General features: G+C 43.1%; 1 protein-coding gene across 3 annotated transcripts in view; it reads right to left on the bottom strand.

Annotated features, from left to right (window-relative positions):
- nlgn4xa (neuroligin 4 X-linked a) overlaps window positions 1-27,533 on the bottom strand; it is a 68,058-nt gene that overhangs the window by 29,450 nt on the left and 11,075 nt on the right. For 2 of the 3 annotated variants that reach the window (XM_038980006.1, XM_038980007.1), the window contains one exon: window positions 16,344-16,496. In XM_038980006.1, the coding sequence (XP_038835934.1) occupies window positions 16,344-16,496 (153 nt within the window). Of the gene's footprint in view, window positions 1-16,343; window positions 16,497-26,933; window positions 26,952-27,533 lie in introns of all 3 variants that reach the window. The other variant, XM_038980008.1, reaches the window with a different exon arrangement.

The raw sequence follows: 27,533 nt of genomic DNA, 5'->3' as shown, positions 1-27,533 counted from the left end.
AGTTACGCCCCTGCATGTTACGGAAGATGGAGACTAATTGAAGAAATTTGGTGTAAAATTACATTATCTAGTCTTGCTCAATTCCTGTCCTCAGTATTATACATTGCCAGTCTGTTACTGTTAAAGTGAGTCTTCATCACCACCTCAGGAACTGACGCATATTAACACCTTGAGCTTTGCAAATAAACAAACTCTCAACATGAATATGCAAAACATTTGACTAAATCGTGACGCTTAGAGGCTCCCAAAACCTTTAAGAACGGAATACTGTGTAAGAGAAGGTCAAACACTTTTACAATAAGACTACAGCACCGCTGAGCAGAAACAAACAGCATCAGTACTGGTACTACACTGGGAGTTGACGTCATCATAATAATAATAATAATGATGATGATTATGATCATCATCATCATCATCATAATATAAAATAACAAAAACATGACAACTTTTCTTCGCTATTCATGTATATATACAAGTGTATGACCATATTTCAGTAAACTGCAACAGGAAATCATATCTGGGTTGCAACTCATGTGGCTTAATATAGCTGTAATATCACAGATGTTTTGAATCTGTATGCGTATTTAATTCAGAGGCACTCCAATAAAGAAAGTCAAAAAGCCTGGCTCTACAGTAAAGTCCCATACCGTGGAACCATAACATTGAGCGATACAAGTTTATTGTTGCTTGGTTGGGTGAGTTCTGATTAAATCTGTCTCTTGATGTCTTCTAAACTCAACAGACTCACTGTAATCTCAGAATAATAGTGATCGTCAACTGATGTCAGATGACGTGTTTGCTATGTTAAATCCTTCTTGTGTTTTTTTTAAGCTATTCTTGTTACTATCTGACAATTATGTTCACATATAAAACTGTAAGAGATAAACGATATATATATATATTTTGCAACTACAGCAAACAGTATCCACAAGAAACAGGCAGGCACACCCACCCACCACACTCAACTAGGCTTCTACTGTTTCACATTACAGCTGGTATAATAGCAATTGAACCTGAAAAGTGTGGGTCGTGAAATGTGCGACCTCCAAACACGGAGGGAGTCACGGAGAGAAATAGACTGTGATGACCTGGTGTTGTTCAGCCGCACAGTCCGCCAGAATGGTTAACCCAGAGGTGGAAACATTGCCACCATCCTTACCCGTTTACTAGCCCCCAGCAGAACCAAATCAACTCCCCCATTGTGTAGTGACTGTCAAACCTAAACAGCTATTACGGCCACCACGCCACTCCACTTAGCCATTTGCAAATCAGTCATTTTTCGGCAGTCTGAGTCTCATTGATTAATGTTTACCGTGGCATTTTCCATCCTGCCTCATTATCCACCAGACTGGATAGCGGAGGCTGAGGCTTTCTTAAACCATGGAGGGAGATGAGCGAGCGATGCTCGGTCATCTCAACCGATTGTAATTGCCAAAATTCAATGCAGCGTGCAATTACATTCACTATACTCTGTGTACCAGACCACTTACTTAAAACAAACTCTACAGGATAAACAATGCATTAGGGAGAGGAAAGGAAGACAGAGAGGGTGAGAGAGGAGGGCATCATTTGCCGTTTGCAGTCATCCTCTGGCGTAAAAAAAGGATGCTTTCAGTAACATGGAGATTTACTGAGCCACTGACCAAATCCATTTAAAATTCCACCCAGCTTTCTTTCTTTTTATCATCCCTCGATCTTTCTACTCTTCTGAGATTCAGTATTTGCTGTTATCCGTACATCACAGACACACACACACAGAGACTCTTTTGTCTGTGTGTGTGTGTGTGTGTGTGTGTGTGTGTGTGTGTGTGTGTGTGTGTGTGTGTGTGTGTGTGTGTGTGTGTGTGTGTGTGTGTGTGTGTGTGTGTGTGTCCTGTGTGTGTGTGTGTCCTGTGTGTGTGTGTGTGTGTGTCCTGTGTGTGTGTGTGTGTGTGTGTGTGTGTGTGTGTGTGTGTGTGTGTGTGTGTGTGTGTGTGTGTGTGTGTGTGTGTGTGTGTGTGTGTGTGTGTGTGTGTGTGTGTGTCGTTTGTTTGTGCGTGCGTGCGTGTGCACGTGTGTTGACCCACACACCGATGATGTCCATGTCCCCTCTCCTCTCCATCTGGGCCTGTGTGGCACTACCCAAATCTCTAGTGTACTGTAGCTTTGCTTGACACAACTGTGTCAGCTCTGTGTGTAGCTCAAGCAACTCAAAAGCTAATAAAACACAAAGGTCAATGAATGTGAATGTGATAAAATATCTCTATATGGTGGTCTTGGAGGGAGCCTACAGTACATGCCTACTTCCAGAAAAACATAGCTGGCGTGTGTGTTTAAATACTGTCCATTCTCATATTTACAGTATGAGGACATGAAAATAATGGGCACTATTTTTGGCCAAGTACTTTTTTTCCCGAAAGGAACATTTACAAACCACAGAGAAGAGAGAGAATATATCAATACCAATATCAATATATTTCAGTGTTTTGTTTACAATTACAATGGGTGCTCTTCTACCGAACCATCATGACAACGATGACCTTTAAAAGTTAACCTGTCTGCGATCAGCCTTGTTTTGCTAAATATTGTTACAAAAAGCAGGACGTGAAAAGCTCAATCACATCCCTCCTCTAAAGGTCTTCCGAACAAAAACAAGCTATTCATATTCACGATAAAAGCCAACTTTAATCCATAATGATCTGACAATTACTCAACAGTAATTACTATTAATTCGTTTCATTTCTGATTTGCAAAGTCATTTTTAACAACGCCTTTGTTGCTATACTCATATGCTTTATTCATTCTCATCTAAAAGGCAACTGTTCCAAAAAAATGTTTATAATTAATTGTTATTCAAGGATCTGAATCAACCATGAAATAATAAACAAACAGTCAACATGACGTCAGTGGCATTTTTATTAACACTTATTTTACCAGGTAAGTTGACTGAGAATGTACTCTCTTTAACAATTATTTACCACTACTACACTTTAAGTCCAAATCAACCAGTGTGAAATAAAGAAAGAACTAGCCTAGCGGAACACCAAGTCAAACAGAAAATAGCTCAATGTGATCTATAACACACCATAAGAGAGGAAAAACTCTAACTCACTGAAATATTAAGTTTTAATGTCTTCAGAATGTTCTGACCTACGCTGCAAAAAAAAAAGACATTGCAACGTAAAGAATATTTCACTGAATGCAGGTTTTGACTTTCTTCCAAGGATATTCCTTTTGAACCCGGCACACAAAGACCTGTCACGACAAACTTTTGAGCTGAGCACGTCAACTCCTCTTTCTATCTATCACACACCGCCATCTTCCCTGAGACACATCAGAGCTCAATCTGATATTAAGGCTTCGTGTGGAATAAAGGGTAGCTAATAGTAGTTCATTTGTTCATTTGTCAAAGTAGGCATTAGACTGGCGCACATCGTCAAAAGGAGCACAGTGAGAGAGGACCATTTGTCATGCTAATGAATGCTTTGCCCTCGTTTTCCTGCCACGGCCCATTCCCTGCGTGTACAGGCCTAAAGGAAATGTATGTTTGTTTGTTAGTTATTCTACTTTTTTGAAAGAGAGCTGACCAGGCATCAACACTGGGGCAGTGGGCTGACTGTGTTCTCTTCTCATCTCTGTCACGTCAAAGCGGCCTCTCCTCTCTCCTTTCCGTGACTCAGAATCAGTGTGTTTATTGTACAGTATATGTCATGAACAGCCTCTCAGCCTTCCAGTCCCTCCAGTTAACACACATATTCTCTTCCCAAACAGGGGTGACACGGCCGACATGTCTCCACCCCTCGCTAGCTGGGGGAAATCAACAGGGGGTTCAGATCTGACCTCCTCCTGGCACTAGCTGTCCTTGTCCCAGTGTGAGTGGAGTCAAGCAGGGTCCCCAATAGGCCCCCCGGGGGCCCCTAGGGCCACCACCAAAGACCAACAATAGCCCTAATAAAACACAACAGCATAGAAAACACACAGCAGTATATCTGTAGACAGTAGAAACACAAATATTATGACATGTTGTTGTGAGATATCATTCACTGTCTCTCTCAATTGTTGGTGTGGCCAGTGGTGCCTAGTGTGTGTACACAAATTCTTCTTTTACGTTCACAAACTAACTGATTGAATGACAGATTCTCAGGACATTGAAATTCTGCTTTGTCAATATTAAGAAACCAGGAACTGACCAGCATCTTTCTTATGTATCTCTGTCTCAATATCACTGATGCTATGGCTACACGAATTAATACAGCAGCCTATAGACTATTGAAATCTATAACATACAGTAAAACCTTCATTATTGCTTTAATCTTGTTTTGATTAATTGATGAATAGAAGCTGTCAATACTGGTGGTCTGTATCTAAATCATCATTTTACATACATTTAAAACATTAACATAGAGACATTATAGATTTACAGTGCATTCGGAAAGTATTCAGACACCCACATTTTGTTACATTACAGACTTATTCTAAAATGGATTACATTTAAAAAAGATCTTCATCAATCAACACACAATACCCCTGTCATAACTCTCCCGTGACGATCTGAAAGGTCAGGTTACAGTAGGTCCTCTCTACAGCGAGGGGGGGGGGGGGGGGGGGAGTTGGCTGTTTTATGGCGGTCATAAAATACGCTGCCTCTATGCTCTGTAATGTTCGAGTTTGGAATGTAAAGTGTGGGTCACAGAGAGACCATTGGACATCAAAAGTTTGAATAATTAAACAATATTTCTATTTTTGAGAATGTGCGAGTGGTCCGTGGACACTTAAGGGACAGTCATGACGAGTGTGTTTCATTTGGTGATCTCGTGAAGGACAGGAAACACTCATTACTGTGTCTTTGGTTGTGTACACTTCTAAATGATGGGGTTTACATCTAAATAATGTGACACGTATGTGATTAAACATGAAACTAACCTTCTAAATGAGAAAATATGAGTTTTCAAATAAAGTTAACCAAATCAGTGGCCATGCCCACGTGAGCGTAGACATTACATCAGCGTCATGGACCGCCCTTTTCTCAGAAGTGTATAAAACCCACTCTTGACGAAATTAACATTAGACTACAAAAATGCAGCTGACGCTACATGTTGAAATGGTTAAGAACTACAGCTCTATAGGCCACGGAGACCATACAGCGTGTAGTGTTGGCTACACGGCAGGAAATGGTTCAACTCTGAGACTATCGATCACTACAGAATAAGAGCAAAGCTGGAAATTACGTAAGTCTAGTACGAGAGTACCAACAATCGCAGAAGCATCTATTCTATGGAACAATCATCTGTAAGCCTGACGTATCCATTACAACAGACACTATCCAGAGCCGCGGAGAAAATTACAACCATTAAAGACATTGTGACTTCTAGGGAAGTTAAACAGAGACTCTCTGATGAACTGACTCTCCAGCAGACGGACCAGCGATTCCAACACAGAAGACAACAACAGCATACGGGCGTAAATATATACATTGCAATTATTTTCGAATGAGCGGCCATTCATGTGCAAAAGATTAGCATTTCAATTAATATAATTATCAACTCTGTGTAGTGAATCCATTTAGTAATTCCCGCTTTTTTATCTGTCCCCACCCCTTTCCAATGTCTACCAAGCCCTCATACCGGTTTAGTCCACTAGGGACTTATCAATGCATTGTGTTAGTAACCAATAACTATATTGTTTGATTATGTATTTCTGTGATTTGTTTAGTTAGTTAGTAAATAAATAATTAAGCCAATTTGTATATCGCTGATTCATTTGACATTTTTACATTTTACATTTAAGTCATTTAGCAGACGCTCTTATCCAGAGCGACTTACAAATTTAGAGACTAGGGTTCGTGCAGATATCCAGGGGTTTGCAATGTTCAGTAATGAGAACTGATGAGGTAATAATACATTAATGACAATGACTAATCGATATGATATGAAAATATCTGAAGAGTCAATTCTGGAAATAGAGTCTCTATAAATATTTTCCTGTGGTGCCCCAACTTCCTAGTTCATTAAAGTTTACATGATTAGTTGAATCACGTAATATCACGTAATTATTACAGATAAGAGTATTGATTTGATAAAATAACATGGAATGATAGTCACGGACACGACACCCCATAATGACAAAGTGAAAACAGGTTTTTAGAAATTTTGGCAAATGTATAAAAATATCTACATAAATATTCAGAACCTTTGCTATGAGACTCGAAATTAAGCTCAGGTGTATGCTGTTTCCATTGATCATCCTTGAGATTTTTCTACAACTTCATCGGAGTCCACCTGTGGTAAATTCAATTGATTGGACATGGTTTGGAAAGGCACTGTCTGTATAAGATCCCGCAGTTGAAAATGCATGTCAGAGCAAAAACCAAGCCACGAGGTCGAAGGAATTGTCTGTATGGCTCCAAGACAGGATTGTGTCGAGGCACAGATCTGGGGAAGGGTACCAAAACATTTCTGTAGCATTGAAGGTCCCCAAGAACACAGTGGCCATCATTCTTAAATGGAAGACGTTTGGAACCACCAAGACTCTTCCTAGAGCTGGCCGCCCGGCCAAACTGAAGAATCTGGGGTGAAGGGCCTTGGTCAGGGAGGTGAGCAAGATCCCAATGGTCACTCCGACAGAGCCCCAGAGTTCCTCTGTGGAGATGGGAGAACCTTCCAGAAGGACAATCATCTCTGCAGCACTCCACCGATCAGGCTTTTATGATAGAGTGGCCAGACGGAAGCCACTCCTCAGTAAAAGGCACATGACAGCCCTCTTGGAGTTTGCCAAAAGTCCCCTAAAGGACTCTTAGAACATGAGAAACAAGATTCTCTGGTCTGGTGAAACCAAGATTGAACTCTTTGGCCTGAATGCCAAGCGTCACGTTTGGAGGAAACCTGACACCATCCCTACGGTGAAGCATGGTGGTGGCAGCATCATACTGTGGAGATGTTTTTCAGCGGCAGGGACTGGGCGAATAGTCAGCATCGAGGGAAAGATGAACGGAGCACTGTATAGAGAGATCCTTGATGAAAACCTGCTCCAGAGCTCTCAGGAGAGACTGGTTAATCTCCAACAGGACAATGACCCTAAGCACACAGCCAAGACAACACGGGAGTGACTTCGGGACAAATGTCTGAATATCCTTGAATGGCTCAGCCAGAGCCCGAACTTGAACCCGATCGAACATACTGTATCTGGAGAGACCTGAAAATAGCTGTGCTGCAACGCTCCCCATCCAACCTGACAGAGCCTGAGAGGATTTGCAGAGAAGAATAGGAGAAACTCCCCAAATACACGTGTGCCAAACTTGTAGCGTCATACCAACGAAGACTTGAGGCTATAATCGCTGCCAAAGGTGCTTCAATAAAGTACTGAGTAAAGGGTCTGAATAGTTTGCAAAGATGATATTTCATTTTAATACATTTGCAAAAATGTCTAAAAAACTGTTTTGGATTTGTCATTATTGGGTATTGTGTGTAGATTGATGATGGAAAAAATACACTTGAATCCATTTTAGAATAAGGCTGTAATGTAACAAAATGTGGAAAAAGTCAAGGGGTCTGAATACTTCCGAATGCACCATACAGTACATATATCAAAAAAATACAACAATAGACACACAATTTTACATTACATGTTCTTTGATATAATAGTATTAAATAAATGTAATGCTCTCTCTCGTAACACTCTTCACAGTGCAGGAAACTGCAGTTAAATATGTGTCTGCTGACACAATCAGTAGGGGCAGGAAGGAATAGAGGCTTCAAGCTGTCTAAGATCTACGGACACTGAACGGTCCAGCTGAGGCAGAGGCTATCCTAATATGGACACTGTATCGAGATCAATCAGCTAAAATACTATTGTGCTAAAATTGTTCTCCTCCTCCGACTGAATAGGCCAAGAATGTGGGACATATCGTGTTCCCAAAACAACATTTCCATTCCATTACTGATTCACCAGTAAAACAAACTACTGGTAATCCCCGTTATATTTCCAGACCTTGTAAGGGTGTAAAAGCCCTTATCTGGACCTATATCTGGACAGGATTAAGTTGGTATTAAATTGTATTTTAAGACCTAGATGCCAAACACTCAGAACCTGCGTTTACCAGGCAGAGAGAGAGCAAGAGAGAGAGTGAGAGAGATAGAGAACGAGAGACAGAAATAGAGAGAGAGAGATAGGCAGAGAAGGTGTGGGGGAAGGTAAGGATTGGAAGGGTTAAGTGAAGGCAGACAAGACACATGCATCTGTATCAGGGAGACATCAGCAGGCCCCTCACGTCTCGCCATAATAGGATGGAGAGAGGAGGAGAGGAGCGGAGTGCCATGTGGCTCTGACACATCCCAGCTCAGAGTAATGGAGCTCAGGGAGAGCTCGTCACACAGATCGGCCCATGTGGCGCTTGGACACAGATGGTGCAGTGTTACGAAAGCAGCGTGGAGGCATGGCATGGTACCAATGCGGCCACAGCCAGGGCCAGCCACTGGATACAGAGCCGGAGATGCTGCACACATACACGTGCACGCACAGACACACACACACACACTGCACAGATGACCCACTGACTGCTTTTGATTCCATCTCACACACACTCTGTTGCACGGACACCATGCCATCGTTCTGTGCGTTTGTGAGATTAAGAGGCTAAAGATACCATCCGTCACCATGATAGTTGGTTACATAATATAACACTGGTTGGTTATATAATATAACACTTCTCTTGTTTTTAAAATTTATTGAATCTTCAAACCCAACAGAGTCTTGAGTTAGTTTGAATTAATGAATCAATACAGTGTGAAAGTGTATTGAGTTCACAAAATGAGGATGTTTTTTTTTTCATATTTCAAAACGCAAAGCTTTGCTGTTTACTCCTGGTAAATGTGACCTTATAGGAACCCAACACACCCTTATGACCTGAGATTATCTGATCACACTATTCAGACATCAGACTACCTGAATAAACTATTCAGACTTCAGACTACCTGAACACACTATTCAGACATCAGACTACCTGAATAAACTATTCAGACATTAGACTACCTGAATAAACTATTCAGACATTAGACTACCTGAATAAACTATTCAGACTTCAGACTACCTGAATAAACTATTCAGACTTCAGACTACCTGAACACACTATTCAGACATCAGACTACCTGAATAAACTATTCAGACATCAGACTACCTGAATAAACTATTCAGACATTAGACTACCTGAATAAACTATTCAGACATCAGACTACCTGAATAAACTTGTCACGACTTCTACCGAAGTCGTTGCCTCTCCTTGTTCGGGCGGTGTTCGGTGGTCGAAGTCACCGGTCTTCTAGCCATCATCGATCCATTTTTCATTTTCCATTGCTTTTGTCTTGTCTTCCCACACACCTGTTTTCAATCCCATCCATTACCTCTTGTGTATTTAACCCTCTGTTTCCCCTCATGTCTTTGTCAGGGATTGTTTTATGTCAACTGTTGTTTATTGGTGTATAGGTGCGCGACGGGTCCTCGTACCCATGTTATTTTTATGTATGTACATTTTCGTGTTTGGAGCATTGTTAAGTGGACATTTATTAAAAGTCTCCATTTACACTCAGTTTAACTCTCCTGCGCCTGACTTCCCTGCCACCTATACACACGGCTCTGACAGAATCCCTGACCCATGCTATGAAGTCAGCAGGAGGAGACACTTCGCTCATGGAGCTAGAGGAACGCGTCATGGAACAAGCGGAGGAGATTGACAGTCTGAGCGCTGCCATGGATCGCATTGTCCAGAATATGGATCGCTTGGAGAGACAGGGAGTTTTTCCAGCGCCTCTACCACCACAACCGGTATTTCCGTCGAACGCTTTTCCTCCTCCTGAACATAACAAAATCCATTTATCCCTACCCACGGGATACAATGGAGATACTGCCAGCTGCCAGGGCTTTCTCCTAAAACTGAACTTGTATCTGGCCACGGTCTCTCCAGTACCATCGGACCGTGAGAAGAGTTACGCCCTCATCTCATGCCTCACCGGGAAAGCCCTGGAGTGGGCCAGCGCTGTGCGTAGAGAGGAGGATGCTGCGTTGGACCATTTTGAGGAGTTCATCCGCCATTTCCGGAAGGTATTCGACCACCCATCCGAAGGCAGAGCGGCGGGTGAGCTCCTCTATCATCTGAGGCAGGAGACGAGGAGTGCACAGGAGTTCGCTTTGGAGTTTAGGACCTTGGCTGCCGGCGCTGGATGGAGCGACAGGGCCCTGATCGACCATTACCGTTGTAGTCTACGCGAGGACGTCCGTCGGGAGCTGGCCTGTAGAGACACCACCCTCAACTTCGATCAGCTGGTGGACATGTCCATCAGGCTGGACAACATGCTGGCTACTCGTGGACGTCTAGATCGGGGTCTGGTTGTTCCATCCTCCCGCACCCTCTCTCCCGAACCTATGGAATTGGGAGAGATGGTGCGCAGGGAGACCGGAGGGGGTTCCCGCTCGAGCACCATCTATGGTCGCAGAGATCACACTGCTGGTCGGTGCCGGGTTGGTTCCTCTGGGAATAGAGAAGGCAGGCAGGGCACTCTGGCATCACCCCAGGTGAGTAGGCACCATTCTCATCCAGAGCCCTCTGTCGCACTAATGTTTGTCTCTGTCACTTTTCCGGATTTTTCCCTGCATTCCCAGTATAAGGCGCTAGTAGATTCAGGCGCAGCTGGGAATTTCATTAATAAAGATTTAGCTCATAGTTTAGGGATCCCTATTGTTTCTGTGGATATGCCTTTCCCTATTCATGCCTTAGATAGTCGACCATTAGGTTCAGGGTTTATCAGGGAGGTCACCGCACCTTTGTGTATGATAATGCAGGAGGGTCACAAGGAGAAGATTAGTCTTTTCCTTATTGATTCTCCTGCGTATTCTGTGGTGCTAGGCCTACCCTGGTTAACTTGTCATAACCCCACTGTTTCTTGGCCACAGAGGGCTCTCACAGGGTGGTCGCGAGAGTGCTCAGGTAGGTGTTTAGGGGTTTCCGTTGGTGCTACTACGGTGGAAAGTCCAGACCAGGTCTCCACCGTGCGCATTCCCCCTGAATATGCCGATTTGGCTCTCGCCTTCTGTAAAAAGAAGGCGACTCAATTACCACCCCATCGACGGGGGGATTGTGCGATAGATCTCCTGGTAGACGCTGCATATCCCAGGAGTCACGTGTATCCCCTGTCGCAAGCGGAGACAGTGGCTATGGATACATATATCTCTGAATCCCTGCGTCAGGGGTTCATTCAGCCATCCATTTCACCAGCCTCTTCGAGTTTCTTTTTTGTGAAGAAGAAGGATGGCGGTTTACGCCCGTGCATTGATTATCGATGTCTCAATAAAATCACGGTGAAATATAGTTACCCGTTACCTCTGATAAATACAGTTATTGAGTCAATGAACGGGGCACGCTTCTTCACAAAATTGGATCTCAGGAGTGCGTACAATCTGGTGCGTATTCGGAAGGGTGATGAGTGGAAGACAGCATTTAGCACCACCTCAGGTCATTATGAGTACCTTGTCATGCCATATGGGTTGATGAATGCTCCATCAGTCTTCCAATCATTTGTAGATGAGATCTTCAGGGACCTGCATGGGCAGGGTGTAGTGGTGTATATCGATGATATTCTGATATACTCCGCTACACGCGCCGAGCGTGTGTCCCTGGTGCGCAGGGTGCTTGGTCGCCTGTTGGAGCATGATCTATATGTCAAGGCTGAGAAATGCTTGTTCTTCCAACAATCCATCTCCTTCCTAGGGCATCGGATTTCCACTTCAGGAGTGGAGATGGAGAGCGACCGCATTACAGCCGTGCGTAATTGGCCGACTCCAACCACGGTAAAGGAGGTGCAGCGTTTTTTAGGGTTTGCCAATTACTACCAGAGATTTATCCGGGGTTTTGGTCAGGTGGCTGCTCCCATTACCTCACTGCTAAAGGGGGGCCCGGTGCGCTTGCAGTGGTCGGCTGAGGCGAACAGGGCTTTTGGACACCTGAAGACTCTGTTTACCTCGGTGCCTGTGTTGGCTCATCCGGATCCCTCTTTGCCATTCATAGTGGAGGTGGACGCATCCGAAGCTGGGATAGGAGCAGTGCTCTCTCAGCGTTCGGGTGTGCCACTGAAGCTTCGCCCCTGTGCTTTCTTTTCGAAGAAGCTCAGCTCGGCGGAGCGAAACTATGATGTGGGGGACCGGGAGCTGTTAGCTGTAGTACAAGCCTTGAAGGCGTGGAGGCATTGGCTTGAGGGGGCTAAACACCCTTTTCTCATCTGGACTGACCACCGCAATCTGGAGTACATCCGGCAGGCGAAGAGACTGAATCCTCGCCAGGCAAGGTGGGCCATGTTTTTCACTCGTTTTGTGTTTACCCTTACTTACAGACCAGGCTCCCAGAACGTCAAGGCAGACGCATTGTCTCGGCTGTATGACACAGAGGAGCGGTCCATGGATCCCACTCCCATACTCCCAGCTTCGTGTTTGGTGGCGCCAGTAGTGTGGGAGCTGGACGCGGACATTGAGCGGGCGTCACGTGCAGAGCCCTCTCCTCCTGAGTGTCCAGCTGGTCGTCTGTACGTTCCGTCTGCTGTCCGCGACCGATTGATCTATTGGGCTCACACGTCACCCTCTGGTCATCCTGGGATAGGTCGAACGATGCGCTGTCTTGATGGGAGGTACTGGTGGCCCACTTTAGCCAAGGACGTGAGGATTTATGTTTCCTCCTGCTCGGTGTGCGCCCAGTGCAAGGCTCCTAGACACCTGCCCAGAGGTAAGCTTCAACCTTTACCCGTTCCTCAACGGCCGTGGTCGCACCTGTCGGTGGATTTTTTTGACTGATCTTCCACCTTCACAGGGTTACACCACGATCCTGGTCGTTGTGGATCGGTTTTCGAAGTCCTGTCGTCTCCTCCCGTTGCCCGGTCTCCCAACGGCCTTACAAACTGCAGAGGCCCTGTTTACACACGTTTTCCGGCACTATGGGGTGCCTGAGGATATAGTGTCTGATCGGGGTCCCCAGTTCACATCAAGGGTCTGGAAGGCGTTCATGGAACGTCTGGGGATCTCGGTTAGTCTTACCTCAGGTTTTCACCCCGAGAGTAATGGGCAGGTGGAGAGAGTTAACCAGGATGTGGGCAGGTTTTTGCGGTCCTATTGTCAGGACCGGCCGGGGGAGTGGGCGAAGTTCGTGCCCTGGGCAGAGATGGCCCAGAACTCGCTACGTCACTCCTCCACTAACCTCACTCCTTTTCAATGTGTATTAGGGTATCAGCCGGTTCTGGTTCCTTGGCATCAGAGCCAGACCGAGGCTCCTGCGGTGGACAATTGGTTTCGGCGCGCTGAGGAAACCTGGGAGGCAGCCCACGTCCACCTTCAGCGCGCCATAAGGCGCCAGAAAATTGGCGCAGACCGTCGCCGCAGTGAGGCCCCGGTGTTCGCACCAGGGGACAGGGTCTGGCTCTTGACCCGAAACCTGCCCCTCCGCCTGCTCTGCCGGAAGCTGGGTCCGCGGTTTGTGGGGCCGTTTAAAGTCCTGAGAAGAGTGAACGAGGTATGTTATAGGTTACAACTGCCCACTAATTACCGTATTAACCCCTCGTTCCATGTGTCTCTCCTCAGGCCGGTGGTGGCTGGCCCGCTCCAGGAGGCTGAAGTGCGTGAAGTTCCTCCGCCTCCTCTTGACATCGAGGGGGTCCAGGCGTACTCTGTTCGATCCATTTTGGATTCGAGACGTCGGGCGAGGGGCCTTCAGTACCTCGTGGACTGGGAGGGGTACGGGCCGGAGGAGAGATGCTGGGTTCCGGTGGAGGACGTTTTAGATCCTTCCATGTTAAAAGAATTCCACCGCCTCCATCCGGATCGCCCTGCACCTCGCCCTCCGGGTCGTCCCCGAGGCCGGTGTCGACGCGCTGCTGGAGCCGTGCGTCAGGGAGGGGGTACTGTCACGACTTCTGCCGAAGTCGTTGCCTCTCCTTGTTCGGGCGGTGTTCGGCGGTCGACGTCACCGGTCTTCTAGCCATCATCGATCCATTTTTCATTTTCCATTGCTTTTGTCTTGTCTTCCCACACACCTGTTTTCAATCCCATCCATTACCTCTTGTGTATTTAACCCTCTGTTTCCCCTCATGTCTTTGTCAGGGATTGTTTTATGTCAACTGTTGTTTATTGGTGTATAGGTGCGCGACGGGTCCTCGTACCCATGTTATTTTTATGTATGTACATTTTCGTGTTTGGAGCATTGTTAAGTGGACATTTATTAAAAGTCTCCATTTACACTCAGTTTAACTCTCCTGCGCCTGACTTCCCTGCCACCTATACACACGGCTCTGACAAAACTATTCAGACATTAGACTACCTGAATAAACTATTCAGACATTAGACTACCTGAATAAACTATTCAGACATCAGACTACCTGAATAAACTATTCAGACATTAGACTACCTGAATAAACTATTCAGACATTAGACTACCTGAATAAACTATTCAGACATCAGACTACCTGAATAAACTATTCAGACATTAGACTACCTGAATAAACTATTCAGACATTAGACTACCTGAATAAACTATTCAGACATTAGACTACCTGAATAAACTATTCAGACATTAGACTACCTGAATAAACTATTCAGACATCAGACTACCTGAATAAACTATTCAGACAGACTACCTGAATAAACTATTCAGACAGACTACCTGAATAAACTATTCAGACATTAAACTACCTGAACACACCATTCAGACATGAAACAATCTGATCACACTGTTCAGACATTAGACTACCTGAATAAACTATTCAGACATTAAACTACCCGAATAAACTATTCAGACATTAAACTACCTGAACACACTATTCAGACATGAAACTATCTGATCACACTGTTCAGACATTAGACTACCTGAATAAACTATTCAGACACTAGCCTATCTTGCAGAGACTGTCCAATGTTCTGGGAGAGGAAGGTGGTGAGTGTGAGGAGAATTAACCTCCTGGTCCTTATCTTTACCTGGGATGAATCCATTTCTATTTCTATGGGAGAATAGAGACCATGTAGCTGAGGGATGCTCTAGCCTGAACACACGCATGCATGTATAGGTACGCACAAACATGTACACGCACGCACGCACACACACACACACACACACACACACACACACACACACAAACCCCTCATCTCTCTCCTCAACCAGTCTATCAAAGGAGCAGAGATACAGACTCAACGAGGGCCTCCTTTCTCCTCTCTCTACGTTTTTTCCCTTTCTTCCGCAGTGCACACTTTTCCAGAACACCTTTTCCCCCTGGCTCTCAATCGCGAAACTAAATATAGCGAGTGGTGCAGACAGCTCAGCTTCATAACAAATGGGAAACAGAGCAGCAGTAGATACCGGGGTGTGAATATGAATTGAACACCCTGGATGTAGCTTTTTATTTTCTTATGGGCTTAACAACACTTCATTATCTTGGTCTCCATGAAACTACCAGGTATAGTCTCAGCTCGTCCTCAGGCTCAATTATTACCGTGTATAGACAGTGAGGTGTTGTACTTATAGACAGTGAGGTGTGAAAGAGACAGAGCCGGCTGGTGGACGAGATTAGGAGTCTATCTGAACACTGCAGAAAGAACAGCGAAATGTACTGTACAGTGGATTTAGAAAATAGACATGGATAAATCTTCCAGATGCTTCTGACTAATATAGCTGTTGGAAAAAATAGATACAGGGACCAAGCATAATGTGACACATAGCAAGACAGTATAGCTTGAGTGTTTGTATATCTTCTAATTCGTAGGTCTAGTATAATTTGCTAAAACATGCACAGTATCACTATGAACTGGGATGACAAAGCCTATCAGGTTGATAACCTCTCCGACTCCATTATCCCCAAAGTTCATACTGGAGTTACAGGAGTTGATATGCTGGGGGAAAATTGCTTAATTCCATGTCGGAACATTTAACGTTGTTTTACCAGAAACCTCTCCTATTGTAAATAGCTACCATCACATTCTCCTCTCTTGTACTATCAGAGCAATTAGAGCAATGTTATTTGAGATGTAAAAGTCTGCCAAATCAGGTGTAAGTAAAAAAAAAATGTTTTTTAATTATTTACTCCCCATTCAATTTGTATGGGTTTATTTCCTGCTGTGCCATCAGTTGAGAAAATACTGAATTTACAATACAATATAATTTTACAAAGAATACACATTTGGAAAAATACAAATTATACCACATAAACCTCACAATTTTAATCGCCAGCATTTACAGTACTACAGCCAACCAAAACACACATCAAACACACAACATGGATGAATCCATCAATCCATAGAAAACACATCACAAAGCGCTCAGAAGACCCAAATGATCTGCTGTGACTTACCTAACACTCCGAGCCTGTAGTTTATGGTGATCACGATGACGTTTCCGTAGCTCGCCAGGATACTCCCGTCGATCATGTTCCCCGTTCCCTCCATGTAGGATCCACCGTGGATGTACACCATGACCGGCTTCAGCCCGTTCTCATCATGGATGTCTGGAAAGAAGAGCAACGAGCATGAGCACCTGTAGATAACACTGAGTCTGGCGGTACGTCCCAAATGGCACCCTATTCCCTGTATAGTGCACTACTTTTGACCATCGCCCTATGGACCTCCTACATAGGGAATCGGGCGTCATTTGGGTGGTTAGGAAGGAGCCAGCCACATCCTTTACTTTGGATGCATATGTTTTTGACATTTTAAAAATCAGCAGGCCAATGGAATATGGGTAGTTCAAAGTGGGTGTCATATGTAAACGCTATTGGATGAGATAGGTTCACTGTACGTACTGTAGTAATGGAGACACTATAAGAGGGGAAACTTGCTCTCTTTAAATATGTGATAGAGGCATCATTCTGCAGATATCTGTACAGGGACTATGTTCTTGGAATTACACCAACACACAAGGACTGTTTCCCAAATGGCACCATGTTTCCTATATAGTGCACCACTTTTGACCAGAGTCTGCATAAAGGGAATAGGGTGTAATTTGTGACGCAGTCAAACATGACACAATTAGGTAGGATGAATACCTTATTTTGGAGCTTTGCTACTCTGATTAGTACATGTGCAGGAGTTGATTATAAATTAAGAGGGTAGAGTCTTAGTATGAGGGAAGATTGGAGAGGAATATCATGTTCCACGAACAACAGCCTGCTAGCAGGATAAATCAACACTCAGTTCAGTCAGCAGTCACAGGCCTCATTAGGGTGTTGTTCATTGACTTGCAGTTGATTCCTTTGGGTTCAGCATCTCAGAAGTCATAGCTCAGCATTCTACCACTGCTTTCCACATTCTAACTCCTTAGGACATGGTGGAGAAGCAATGAGTTTAGAATCAATGATTTGGGGAAGGAGGGATTCTTCAAGGATTTCATTACTTAAATAAAAATGAAAGGTGTCCTTCTAGCCTCTGGGTAGAAACACTATACAGTGCATTCGGGAAAGTATTCAGACCCCTTGACTTGTTAGGTTATTGCCTTATTCTAAAATGTATTAAATAGTTTTTTCCCCTCATCAATCTATGCACTATAGCCCACGGTTACAAAGAAAAAACAGGTTTTTAGAAATGTTTGCAAATTTATTTAAAATTAATATGACATTTACATAAGTATTCAGACCCTTTACTCAGTAGTTTGTTGAAGCACCTTTGGCATTGATTACAGCATCGAGTCTTCTTGGGTATGACGCTACAAGATTTGAACACCTATATTTGGGGAGTTTCTCCCATTCTTCTCTGCAGATCCTCTCTCCACATAGGAACTCTGGAGCTCTGTCAGAGTGACGATCAGATTCTTGGTCACCTCCCTGACCAAGGCCTTTCTCCCCCGATTGCTCAGTTTGGCCGGGTGAGAGTCTTGGTGGTTCCAAACTTCTTCCATTTAAGAATGATGGAGGCCACTGGGTTCTTGGGGCCCTTCGTTGCTGCAGAAATGTTTTGGTACCCTTCCCCAGATCTGTGCCTCGACACAATCCTGTCTTGGATAAAAGTTGCTTATATGTGCCTTTCCAAATCATGTCCAATCAATTGAATTTACCACAGGTGGACTCCAATCAATTTGTAGAAACAAGGATGATCAATGGAAACAGGATGCACCTGAGCTCAATTTCGAGTCTCATAGCAAAGGGTATTACTGTTTTTTATAAATTTGCAAACATTTCTAAAAACATGTTTTCGCTTTGTCATTATGGGGTATTGGATACTGTAATAAACATTGTTACTTCGACACGGTCTGCATCTGGGTCTTACCTTGATACCTGATAGGGACGTAACAAGATGTGGAAAAGGGAAAGGGGTCTGAATACTTTCCAAATGCACTGTATATACAAACGTATGTGGACACCCCCTCAAATTAGTGGATTTGGCTATATCAGCCACACCCGTTGCTGACAGGTGTATAAAATCGAGCACACAGCCATGCAATCTCCATAGACAAACATTGGCAATAGAATGGCATTACTTAAGAGCTCAGTGACTTTCAACATGGCACCGTCACAGGATGCCACCTATCCAACAAGTCAGTTCATAAAATGTCTGCCTTGCTAAAGCTGGTGAACTGTAAGTGCTGCTATTGTGAAGTGGAAATGTCTAGGAGCAACAGCTGAGCCACGTATTGGTAGGCCACACAAGCTAACAGAACGTGACCACTGAGTGCTGAAGCGCGTAGCGAGGAAAAATAATGTGTCCTCGATTGCAACACTCCCTACCGAGTTCCAAACTGTCTCTAGAAGTAACGTCAGCACAATAACTGTTTGTCGGGAGCTTCATGAAATGGGTTTCCATGGCCGAGCAGCCTCACACAAGCTTAAGATAACCATGTGCAATGCCAAGTGTCGGCTAGAGTGATGTAAAGCACGCCGCTATTGGACTCTGGAGCAGTGGGAACGCGTTCTCGATAGTGATTAATCATGCTTCACCATCTGGCAGTCCGACGGACAAATCTGGGTTTGGTGGATGCCAGGAGAACGCTACCTGTCCGAATGTGCTAACTGTAAAGTTTGGTGGAGGAGGAATAATGGTCTGGGGCTGTTTTTCATGGTTCGGGCTAGGCCCCTTAGTTCCAGTGAAGGTGTAAAGAGCCCTCACCTCAACCCAATCGAACACATTTGGGATGAACTGGAACGCCGACTGTGAGCCAGGCCTAATTGCTTGACATCAGTGACCGGCCTCACTAATGCTCTTGTGGCTGAATGGAAGCAAGTCCCCTCAGCAATGTTCCAACATCTAGTAGACAGCCTTTTCAGAAGAGAGGAGGCTGATGTAGGGGGGACCAACTCCATATTAATGCCCATGATTTTGTAATGAGATGTTCGATAACCAGATGTCCACATACACTACATCAGGGGTGTCAAAGTCAAATGGACGGAGGGCCAAATAAAAAATTTAGCTACAAGCCGAGGGCCGGACTGTTCGAATGTTCATTGAAAAATTTTTAAATGACGCATATAGTCTAGTGAACCTAATTGAACCTACTGAAAACCTAACAAATATATTCCAATATGATCAGATAAATAAAGCAATATTTTCTTATGGCTCTGTCAGTAATCTTTAATTTTCAACAGACACAAAAGACAAATTTCCTTTATATAAAAATCCCCATAACATGAACATTAAATGAAAGAAACCGGTATTCAAGGCACCATCAGTAGCCTATATTTTCTATTTTAGCAAAAGTGGGCTAAATTTACTTCAAAGAAAAAAACAATAATAGCAATTTTCTATCATCCACTCAACTGAAATATTTTTAAAATATAATTGGATTGAAATACAATAAAATAAAGTGCAAAAATCTATTAATCAAAAACAACACTTTGTTTAAGGAGAAGTAACATGCAGTGAAAACAAATATTAAACTTTAACTTTTAAACTTGAACTGAGTAAAAACTCTAAATATGTGATTGCACAGTAATGTTCACTTGTTTGAGGTTGAGGGTGATACTTGGTGGTGTCCCATCTTTTCCACAAGTTCATCAATGTTCGGGGTAAGGCTCTGAGCTGAGGAAATCCTCAGAATTGAGTGGAGGTGTTCAGCAGTAAGTCGACTTCTGTGTGATGTTTTGTTCAGGTTCATCAAAGAAAACAGTTGTTCACACAGGTATGTGCTGCCAAACATAGACAACGTTTGAGCAGCCTGGATGCGCAGCTGGGGCATTGTGTCGGGGAGGAAACGGGCGAACTCCGCAGCACCCACTGCCGCATATTTTGCCCTCAGTGCATCATTGCATTGGAGGTCAATCAACTCCATTTGGAGGTTTGGTGGTGAGCTTTCCACGTCAACAGCAAATGGGTTACCGAGCAGTTCCAACCTGCTTTTTTGTGCTTCAAAGTCAGCAAATCGGCGTCGAAAGTCAGCGGCAAGCATACCTATTTTATCAGCCAACTGTGCGCTCGGGAACGCACTGGTAGAGAGCTTCTCTTTCATGGTCTGGCAGCTGGGAAAGTGGCTCAAATTTTCTGTGTGAAGCAGCCTACTGCTCGGTGCGTCACCGTTGCATTGTGGGAAATGTAGTATTGGTGCGTGTAAAAGATCTGCGGGCTGCCGGCTTGCTGCGGTCTGCGGGCCGGTTCTAATAATAAATCAAGATCATCCCAGGGGCCGTAAAAAACCTTCTCGCGGGCCGGATGTGGCCCGCGGGCCTTGACTCTGACATATGTGCACTACATGGTCAAAAGTATCTCGCAAATATTTACTATACTGGCTGAACAAGTGGGGTCATACGACATCCTTGACCATATCATCAGGGCTCTATGGACTCAAGGATGAGAGCATCAACGAGGGAAAATCATAGCACAGCCCCTCCACAGGTTTGGATAACAGTCAATATGAGTGTGTGTATGTGTGACTCACCAATGTATTTTGGAGTATGTATGATGATCCTCAATGTGAGTATATGTGAAATAATGTTAGTCCGCGTGTACAGCAATGTAAATGTGTGTGAACTGCAATGCTATTTCAAACCATGGAATTCCAAATAAATAAGATTCCACTTGGTCTAGTGTTGCAGGGGCCAAAGCATTGGTCATAGCAGGCAGCGGGCTAAACAAGTCAGGGTTTACCCAGCCATGACCCGAACTATGTAATTGGTATTCAACCAAGGCTCTCTCAGTACACTCCGATTATTGGTTTCTGTTGCATCCGCCGTTGGCTGCTGCTGAAAAGGGGGCGGGCCAGCTGCCTGGCTGGCCTCTAGGTCACATTGCTTCTGCCTCCGCAGGCTTGGCAGTGAGTAGCAGGGCCTATGGGCAGACAGACGACTGCCTTGCATTGGAGCTCAGCTGTGTGTGTGTGCGTGTTTGTGTGTAAGCTTGTGTGCGTGCGTGTGTGTATATCGCTTCCCCTCCTCCGCAAAAAAACCCACCAATATATAGAAAGGAGAGGTGGAAAACAACCCACAGTGGTTATTAATCTCCGCTGTGTTCTGAGTGGGCGCCTAGTGCTGCGATAATGTGAATGTATCTATTTCACAGCTCCTCACATGTTAGCACCAGCCTAGCCTATACAGTGTGTAGCCTGCAGTCTGCTGTTGTGGCCGAGGCCGTCTTGAGAAGGACCCCCCCTTCACCTCTGCCACGCTCCTCTTGGGCAGACAGCCAAATACATTGCACTTCACAGATAGACTGGGTCGACGAGACAAGTTGGAGGAAGGGTAACTAACTCATATCTTCTAACTTATTTAACGGGCCACTTTCTCCATTCCACGCTAAGGTTCTTATTTGAATTTATTAGTAGGATAGGAGCTGCTGAAACCAGGTGGAAAATTCCAGATGCCCATTAAACAGAGGGGCAGTACATGAAGTTGTCAGGCTCACAGAATAAATTAGAGGAAAAACAAAATGGAGGAACTTATTCAAGAAAGATCCAGTGTAATATATTATAAAAATTAAGCGAACTGGATGGAATATGGAGAACAATGCACCAAATTCTTTTTCAATCTTTAATATAGAAATATACCAAAAATGTTTTATTGAAACTTGTTACAAATGAATGTTGCATGAATGTTGCAATTTTTTTTACTAATAATAATGTAAAATTTACATCTGTACAGAAAGACTCATGTGAAGGCCAAATTACAGAGGAGGAACTTCTTGATGCAATTAAACTCCAGGGCTGGGTGGCATACCAGTGGAAGTACACCAAACTTTTTTTGATACACTCAGAGGACCATTATTAGCATGTTTTAACCACTCCTATATAAATGGTAGATCATTGGACACGCAACAAGAAGGTCTGATATCATTATTACTGAAACAGGACCCAAGTGGGATATATAAAGATCCAGTCCATAAAAAAAATTGGAGGCCTCTTACACTTCAGTGTTGTGATGCAAAAATCCTAGCTAAATGCTTGGCGCATATAATTAAAAAAGTATTGTCAGATATCATTCATCCTAATCAGACAGGTTTTTTACATAGATGATACATTGGAGATAATATAAGACAAGTACTGGAAACAATAGAATACTATGAAATTTCGAGGACACCAGGCCTGGTTTTCATAGCTGATTTTGAAAAGGCTTTTGATAAAGTACGACTGGAGTTTATATATAAATGCCTAGAATATTTCAATTTTGGGGAATCTCTTATAAAATGGGTTGAAGTTATGTATAGCAACCCTAGGTGTAAAATAGTAATTAATGGCAACATCTCAGAACGTTTTAAACTGTCTAGAGGAGTAAAACAAGGTTGTCCACTATCGGCATATATATTTATTATTGCCATCAAAATGTTAGCTGTTAAAATTAGGTCCAACAATAATATTAAGGGATTAGAAATCCATAGCTTAAAAACAAAGGTGTCATTGTATGCTGATGATTGATGTTTTCTTTTAAAACCACAATTAGAATCCCTCCACAGCCTCATAGAGGATCTAGATACTTTTGCTAACCTCTCTGGATTAAAACCAAATTATGATAAGTGATATTGATATATGATATTACGTATTGGATCACAAAAAAATGCTAATTTTACATTACCGTGTAGTTTACCAATAAAATGGTCTGACGGGGATGTGGACACACTCGGTATACAAATCCCAAAAGAAAGAAACGATCTCACTCCAATACATTTTTATAGAAAGTTAGCAAAAATAGATAAGAACTTGCTACCATGGAAAGGAAAATACCTGTCTATTTGTGGAAAAATCACCCTTATTAACTCTTTAGTCATATCACAGTTGACCTATTTGCTTATGGTTTTGCCTACACCTAGTGACCGGCTTTTTAAATTATATGAACAAAAAATATTCAATTTTATTTGGAATGGCAAGCCAGACAAAATTAAAAGGGCCTATTTATATAATGAATATGAATTCGGAAGGCAGAAATTATTAAATATTAAAGCATTAGACCTCTCACTAAAGGCGTCAGTCATACAAAAGTTATACTTAAATCCAAACTGGTTCTCTAGTAAATTGGTAGGAATGTCTCACCCCATGTTCAGGAATGGCCTTTTCCCCTTTATTCAGATTGCAACTGCTCACTTTCAGTTGTTTGAAAAGGAAATAATCTCCAAATATCTTTATTTTTTTAAACAAGCCTTAGAAAGTTGGTTGCAATTTCAGTTGAATCCACCTGAAAAGACATAACAAATTATACAACAAATATTGTGGTTAAACTCAAAAATACTAATTTATTTTTTTTAAATGTATTTTTCGATGAAATGTTTCAAAAAGGTATAATTTTAGTGAATGATATCATAAATAGGACTGGTGGAGTTATGTCACACACGCAGCTAACACAGACATATGGAAATGTCTGCTCTACCCAAAATTACAACCAGCTAATTGCAGCATTACCACAAAAATGGAAAAGACAAGTAGAAGGGGAAAAAAGTAAAGAACTTGTCTGTCGGCCCTGCATTAAAGAACATAAATGGTTAAAGAAAAGTGTGATAAATAAAAACATATACCAATTTAATTTAAGGACCAAAAAATTGACAGCTGTGTCATATAAATTGCAAAATAGTTGGGAAGAGATTTTTGATGATGAATTGTGAATTGACACGCAAAACAACGCCAGATTCAAAACCAAAAGAATGTTACATATATATGGGGGATACAATCTTCCCAGCTCCGCAAATTTTGCTGTGAGGAGGCAGAGTCATTAGATCATTTATTTTGGTACTGTCCATATATAGCTCGTTTTTGGTCACAGGTCCAGGAGTGGCTGAAGAATTGCAACATTTGCCTAGAACTAATGCTGCAGATAGCAATACCTGGTGATTTGAAAAGCCATAGTCAATCATTCAATAATATAATATTTATTTTAGCAAAAAAGTTTACCTTTAATTTACGATCTGTAGAAGCTATGAGAATAGAAAGGTTCAATACTTTTGTGAAACATCACAGCACAGTTGAAAAATATATGGTGTTAAGAGATAGATGGGAGGGGTTGAATGGAGCTGAAGGGTACAACTAATAAGATAACCAATGTAAAACATACGGGGTCTATAAAATGTATTTAGGTTAAAAAATGTTGTGAAATAACACAGTTACAAATAGAACTGGGTGGACATCAGAAATAGAGGAAGGACTAAAAACAAACAAAATATAACTATTGTAAAATAGATTGCATCTGTAAAATGTGTCTGTATAAACTGAAGGTAGAAGCCTAAGTGTTATTGCTTATTAGTTTACTCCAATTGGGGGAAGGGTGGTAGGGTTTGCCGGGAATAATAAAGGTATATTCTAAAAAAAGGATGTATGTCTATATACAGTTGAAGTCGGATATTAACATACACTTATGTTGGAGTCATTAAAACTAATTTTTCAACCACTCCAAAAATTTCTTGTGAACAAACTATAGTTTTGGCAAGTCGGTTAGGACATCTACTTTGTGCATGACACAAGTCATTTTTCCAACAATTGTCTACAGACAGATTATTTCACTTATAATTCATTGTATCACAATTCCAGTGGGTCAGAAGTTTTCATACACTAAGATGACTGTGCCTTTAAACAGCTTGGAAAATTCCAGAAAATGATGTCATGGCTTTAGAAGCTTCTGATAGGCTAATTGACATCATTTGAGTCAATAGGAGGTGTACCTGTGGATGTATTTCAAGGCCTAACTTCAAACTCAGTGCCTCTTTGCTTCATGGGAAAAATCAAAAGAAATCAGCCAAGACCTCAGAAAAAAAACTGTAGACCTCCACAAGTCTGGTTCATCCTTAAGAGCAATTTCCAAACGCCTGAAGTACCACGTTCATCTGTACAAGTAATAGTGCGCAACTATAAACACCATGGGACCACGCAGCTGTCATACCGCTCAGGAAGGAGATGCGTTCTGTCTCCTAGAGATGAATGTACTTTGGTGAGAAAAGTGCAAATCAATCCCAGAACAACAGCAAAGGACCTTGTGAAGATGCTGGATGAAACAGGTACAAAAGTATCTATATCCACAGTAAAACAAGTCCTATATCGACATAACCTTAAAGGCCGCTCAGTAAGGAAGAAACCACTGCTCCAAAACCGCTATGAAAAAGCCAAACTACGGTTTGCAACTGCACATGGGGACAAAGATCGTACTTTTGGAGAAATGTCCTCTGGTCTGATGAAACAAAAATAGAACTGTTTGGCCATAATGACCATTGTTATGTTTGGAGGAAAAAGGGGGAGGCTTGCAAGCCGAAGTACACCATCCCAACCGTGAGGCACGGGGGTGGCAGCATCATGTTCTGGGGTGCTTTGCTGCAGGAGGGACTGGTGCACTTCACAAAATAGATGGCTTCATGAGGAATTAAAATTATCTGGAAATATTGAAGAAACATCTCAAGACATCAGTCAGGAAGTTAATGTAACGGCTCTTGTTGGTGGTAGGAAGAGTAGACCAAAGCGCAGCGTAGAAAGTGTTCATGATTCTTTATTCAAAAACACTCAAACAAAAAATAACAAAAGCGAAAACGAAAGCGCACAGTTCTGTCAGGCTAAGACACTAAACAGAAAACAAGATCCCACAACCTAATGGTGGGAAAAAGGGCTGCCTAAGTATGATCCCCAATCAAAGACAGCGATATACAGCTGCATCTGATTGGGAACCACACTCGGCCAAAAACAAAGAAACAGAAGACATAGAATTTCCCACCCGAGTCACACCCTGACCTAACCAAACATAGAGAATAATAAGGATCTCTAAGGTCAGGGCGTGACAGTTAAAGCTTGGTCACAAATGGGTCTTCCAATGGATAATGACCCCAAGCATACTTCCAAAGTTGTGGCAAAATGGCTTAAGGACAACAAAGTCAAGGTGGCCATCACAAAGCCCTGACCTCAATCCTATATACAATTTGTGGGCAGAACTGAAAAGGCGTGTGCGAGCAAGGAGGCCTACAAACCTGACTCGGTTACACCAGCTCCGTCAAGAGGAATGGGCCAAAATTCACCCAACTTATTGTGGGAAGCTTGTGGAAGGCTACCCGAAACTTTTGACCCAGGTTAAACAATTTAAAGGCAATGCTACCAAATACTAATTGAGTGTATGTAAACTTCTGACCCACTGGGAATGTGATGAAAGAAATAAAAGCTGAAATAAATCATTCTCTCTAATATTATTCTGACATTTCACATTCTTAAAATAAAGTGGTGATCCTAACTGACCTAAGACAGGGAATTTTTACTAGGATTAAATGTCAGGAAATGTGAAAAACTGAGTTTAAATGTATTTGGCTAAGGCGTATGTAAACTTCCGACTTCAACTGTATATGGATATATATATTTACTAAAAAAAAGATATGGGGGATTGGAAATGATGCAGACAATTACATTGATGGAAGCAACAATCTTTCCGCAATATTAAGCTGATCCACCCCTAAAAATGTTTTAGAAAAGTAGATGTTTTCAGGCTCTTCTTTAAAGCTAGGCTCTGAGTTCTATGTTCCGAGATGGAATTTGGCTGGCCTTCGATCAAACATAGAAGGCAAATTGGCTGTCACTCTACATCTCTAATGTTGACTTGCTCTGGGGATGTTGAACTGGAGGAGACGAAGACAGAGAAGCAACTTTGATCCATTCTAAAAGACCATGGCAGATTTTAGGAGCATGTTTTTTTTTTTTCCGGAAGGGGTCGTCTTAGGGTCTCCTTGTCCCAGCGTGTCCCCATCCGGTCACTGCAGAGCACTTAAAACAGAAATAGAGAGAGGGAGAGGGAAGAGAGTGGAGACAGAGATAAAGGAGAGAGAAGGAGAGAGAGCGCCACGAAAGAGAGAGAGAAGAGAGAGGAGAGAAGAGAACACATTTCTCGCTTCTCTCTTCCCTCTACCTATCTCTCTTCTCTCTCCCCATCCCTCTTACCCCTCCCCCCCCCCTCTCTCTCTCTCTCTCTCTCTCTCTTTCCCTCTCTCTCTATTCTCTCTATTCTCTCTGTGCTCTGTCTCTGTAAAGGAGCTGCATGGAGCTGCCTAGCTGAGGTCCCTGGCTGGGTGACTCCGCAGTGAGCATGCCCTAGATATTCATCACTGCCATACCGGGCTGGGGGGATAATATATTCCTCCATGGGCACAGCGGCGCCGCACACATTACTCATCTCTATATGGAGCGG

Source organism: Salvelinus namaycush, chromosome 40 (genome assembly GCF_016432855.1).
Source record: "Salvelinus namaycush isolate Seneca chromosome 40, SaNama_1.0, whole genome shotgun sequence".
In the NCBI taxonomy this organism is placed as follows: domain Eukaryota; kingdom Metazoa; phylum Chordata; class Actinopteri; order Salmoniformes; family Salmonidae; genus Salvelinus; species Salvelinus namaycush.
The sequence above is the reverse complement of the archived record's forward strand: the minus strand, read 5'-3'. Positions and strand labels throughout refer to the sequence as shown.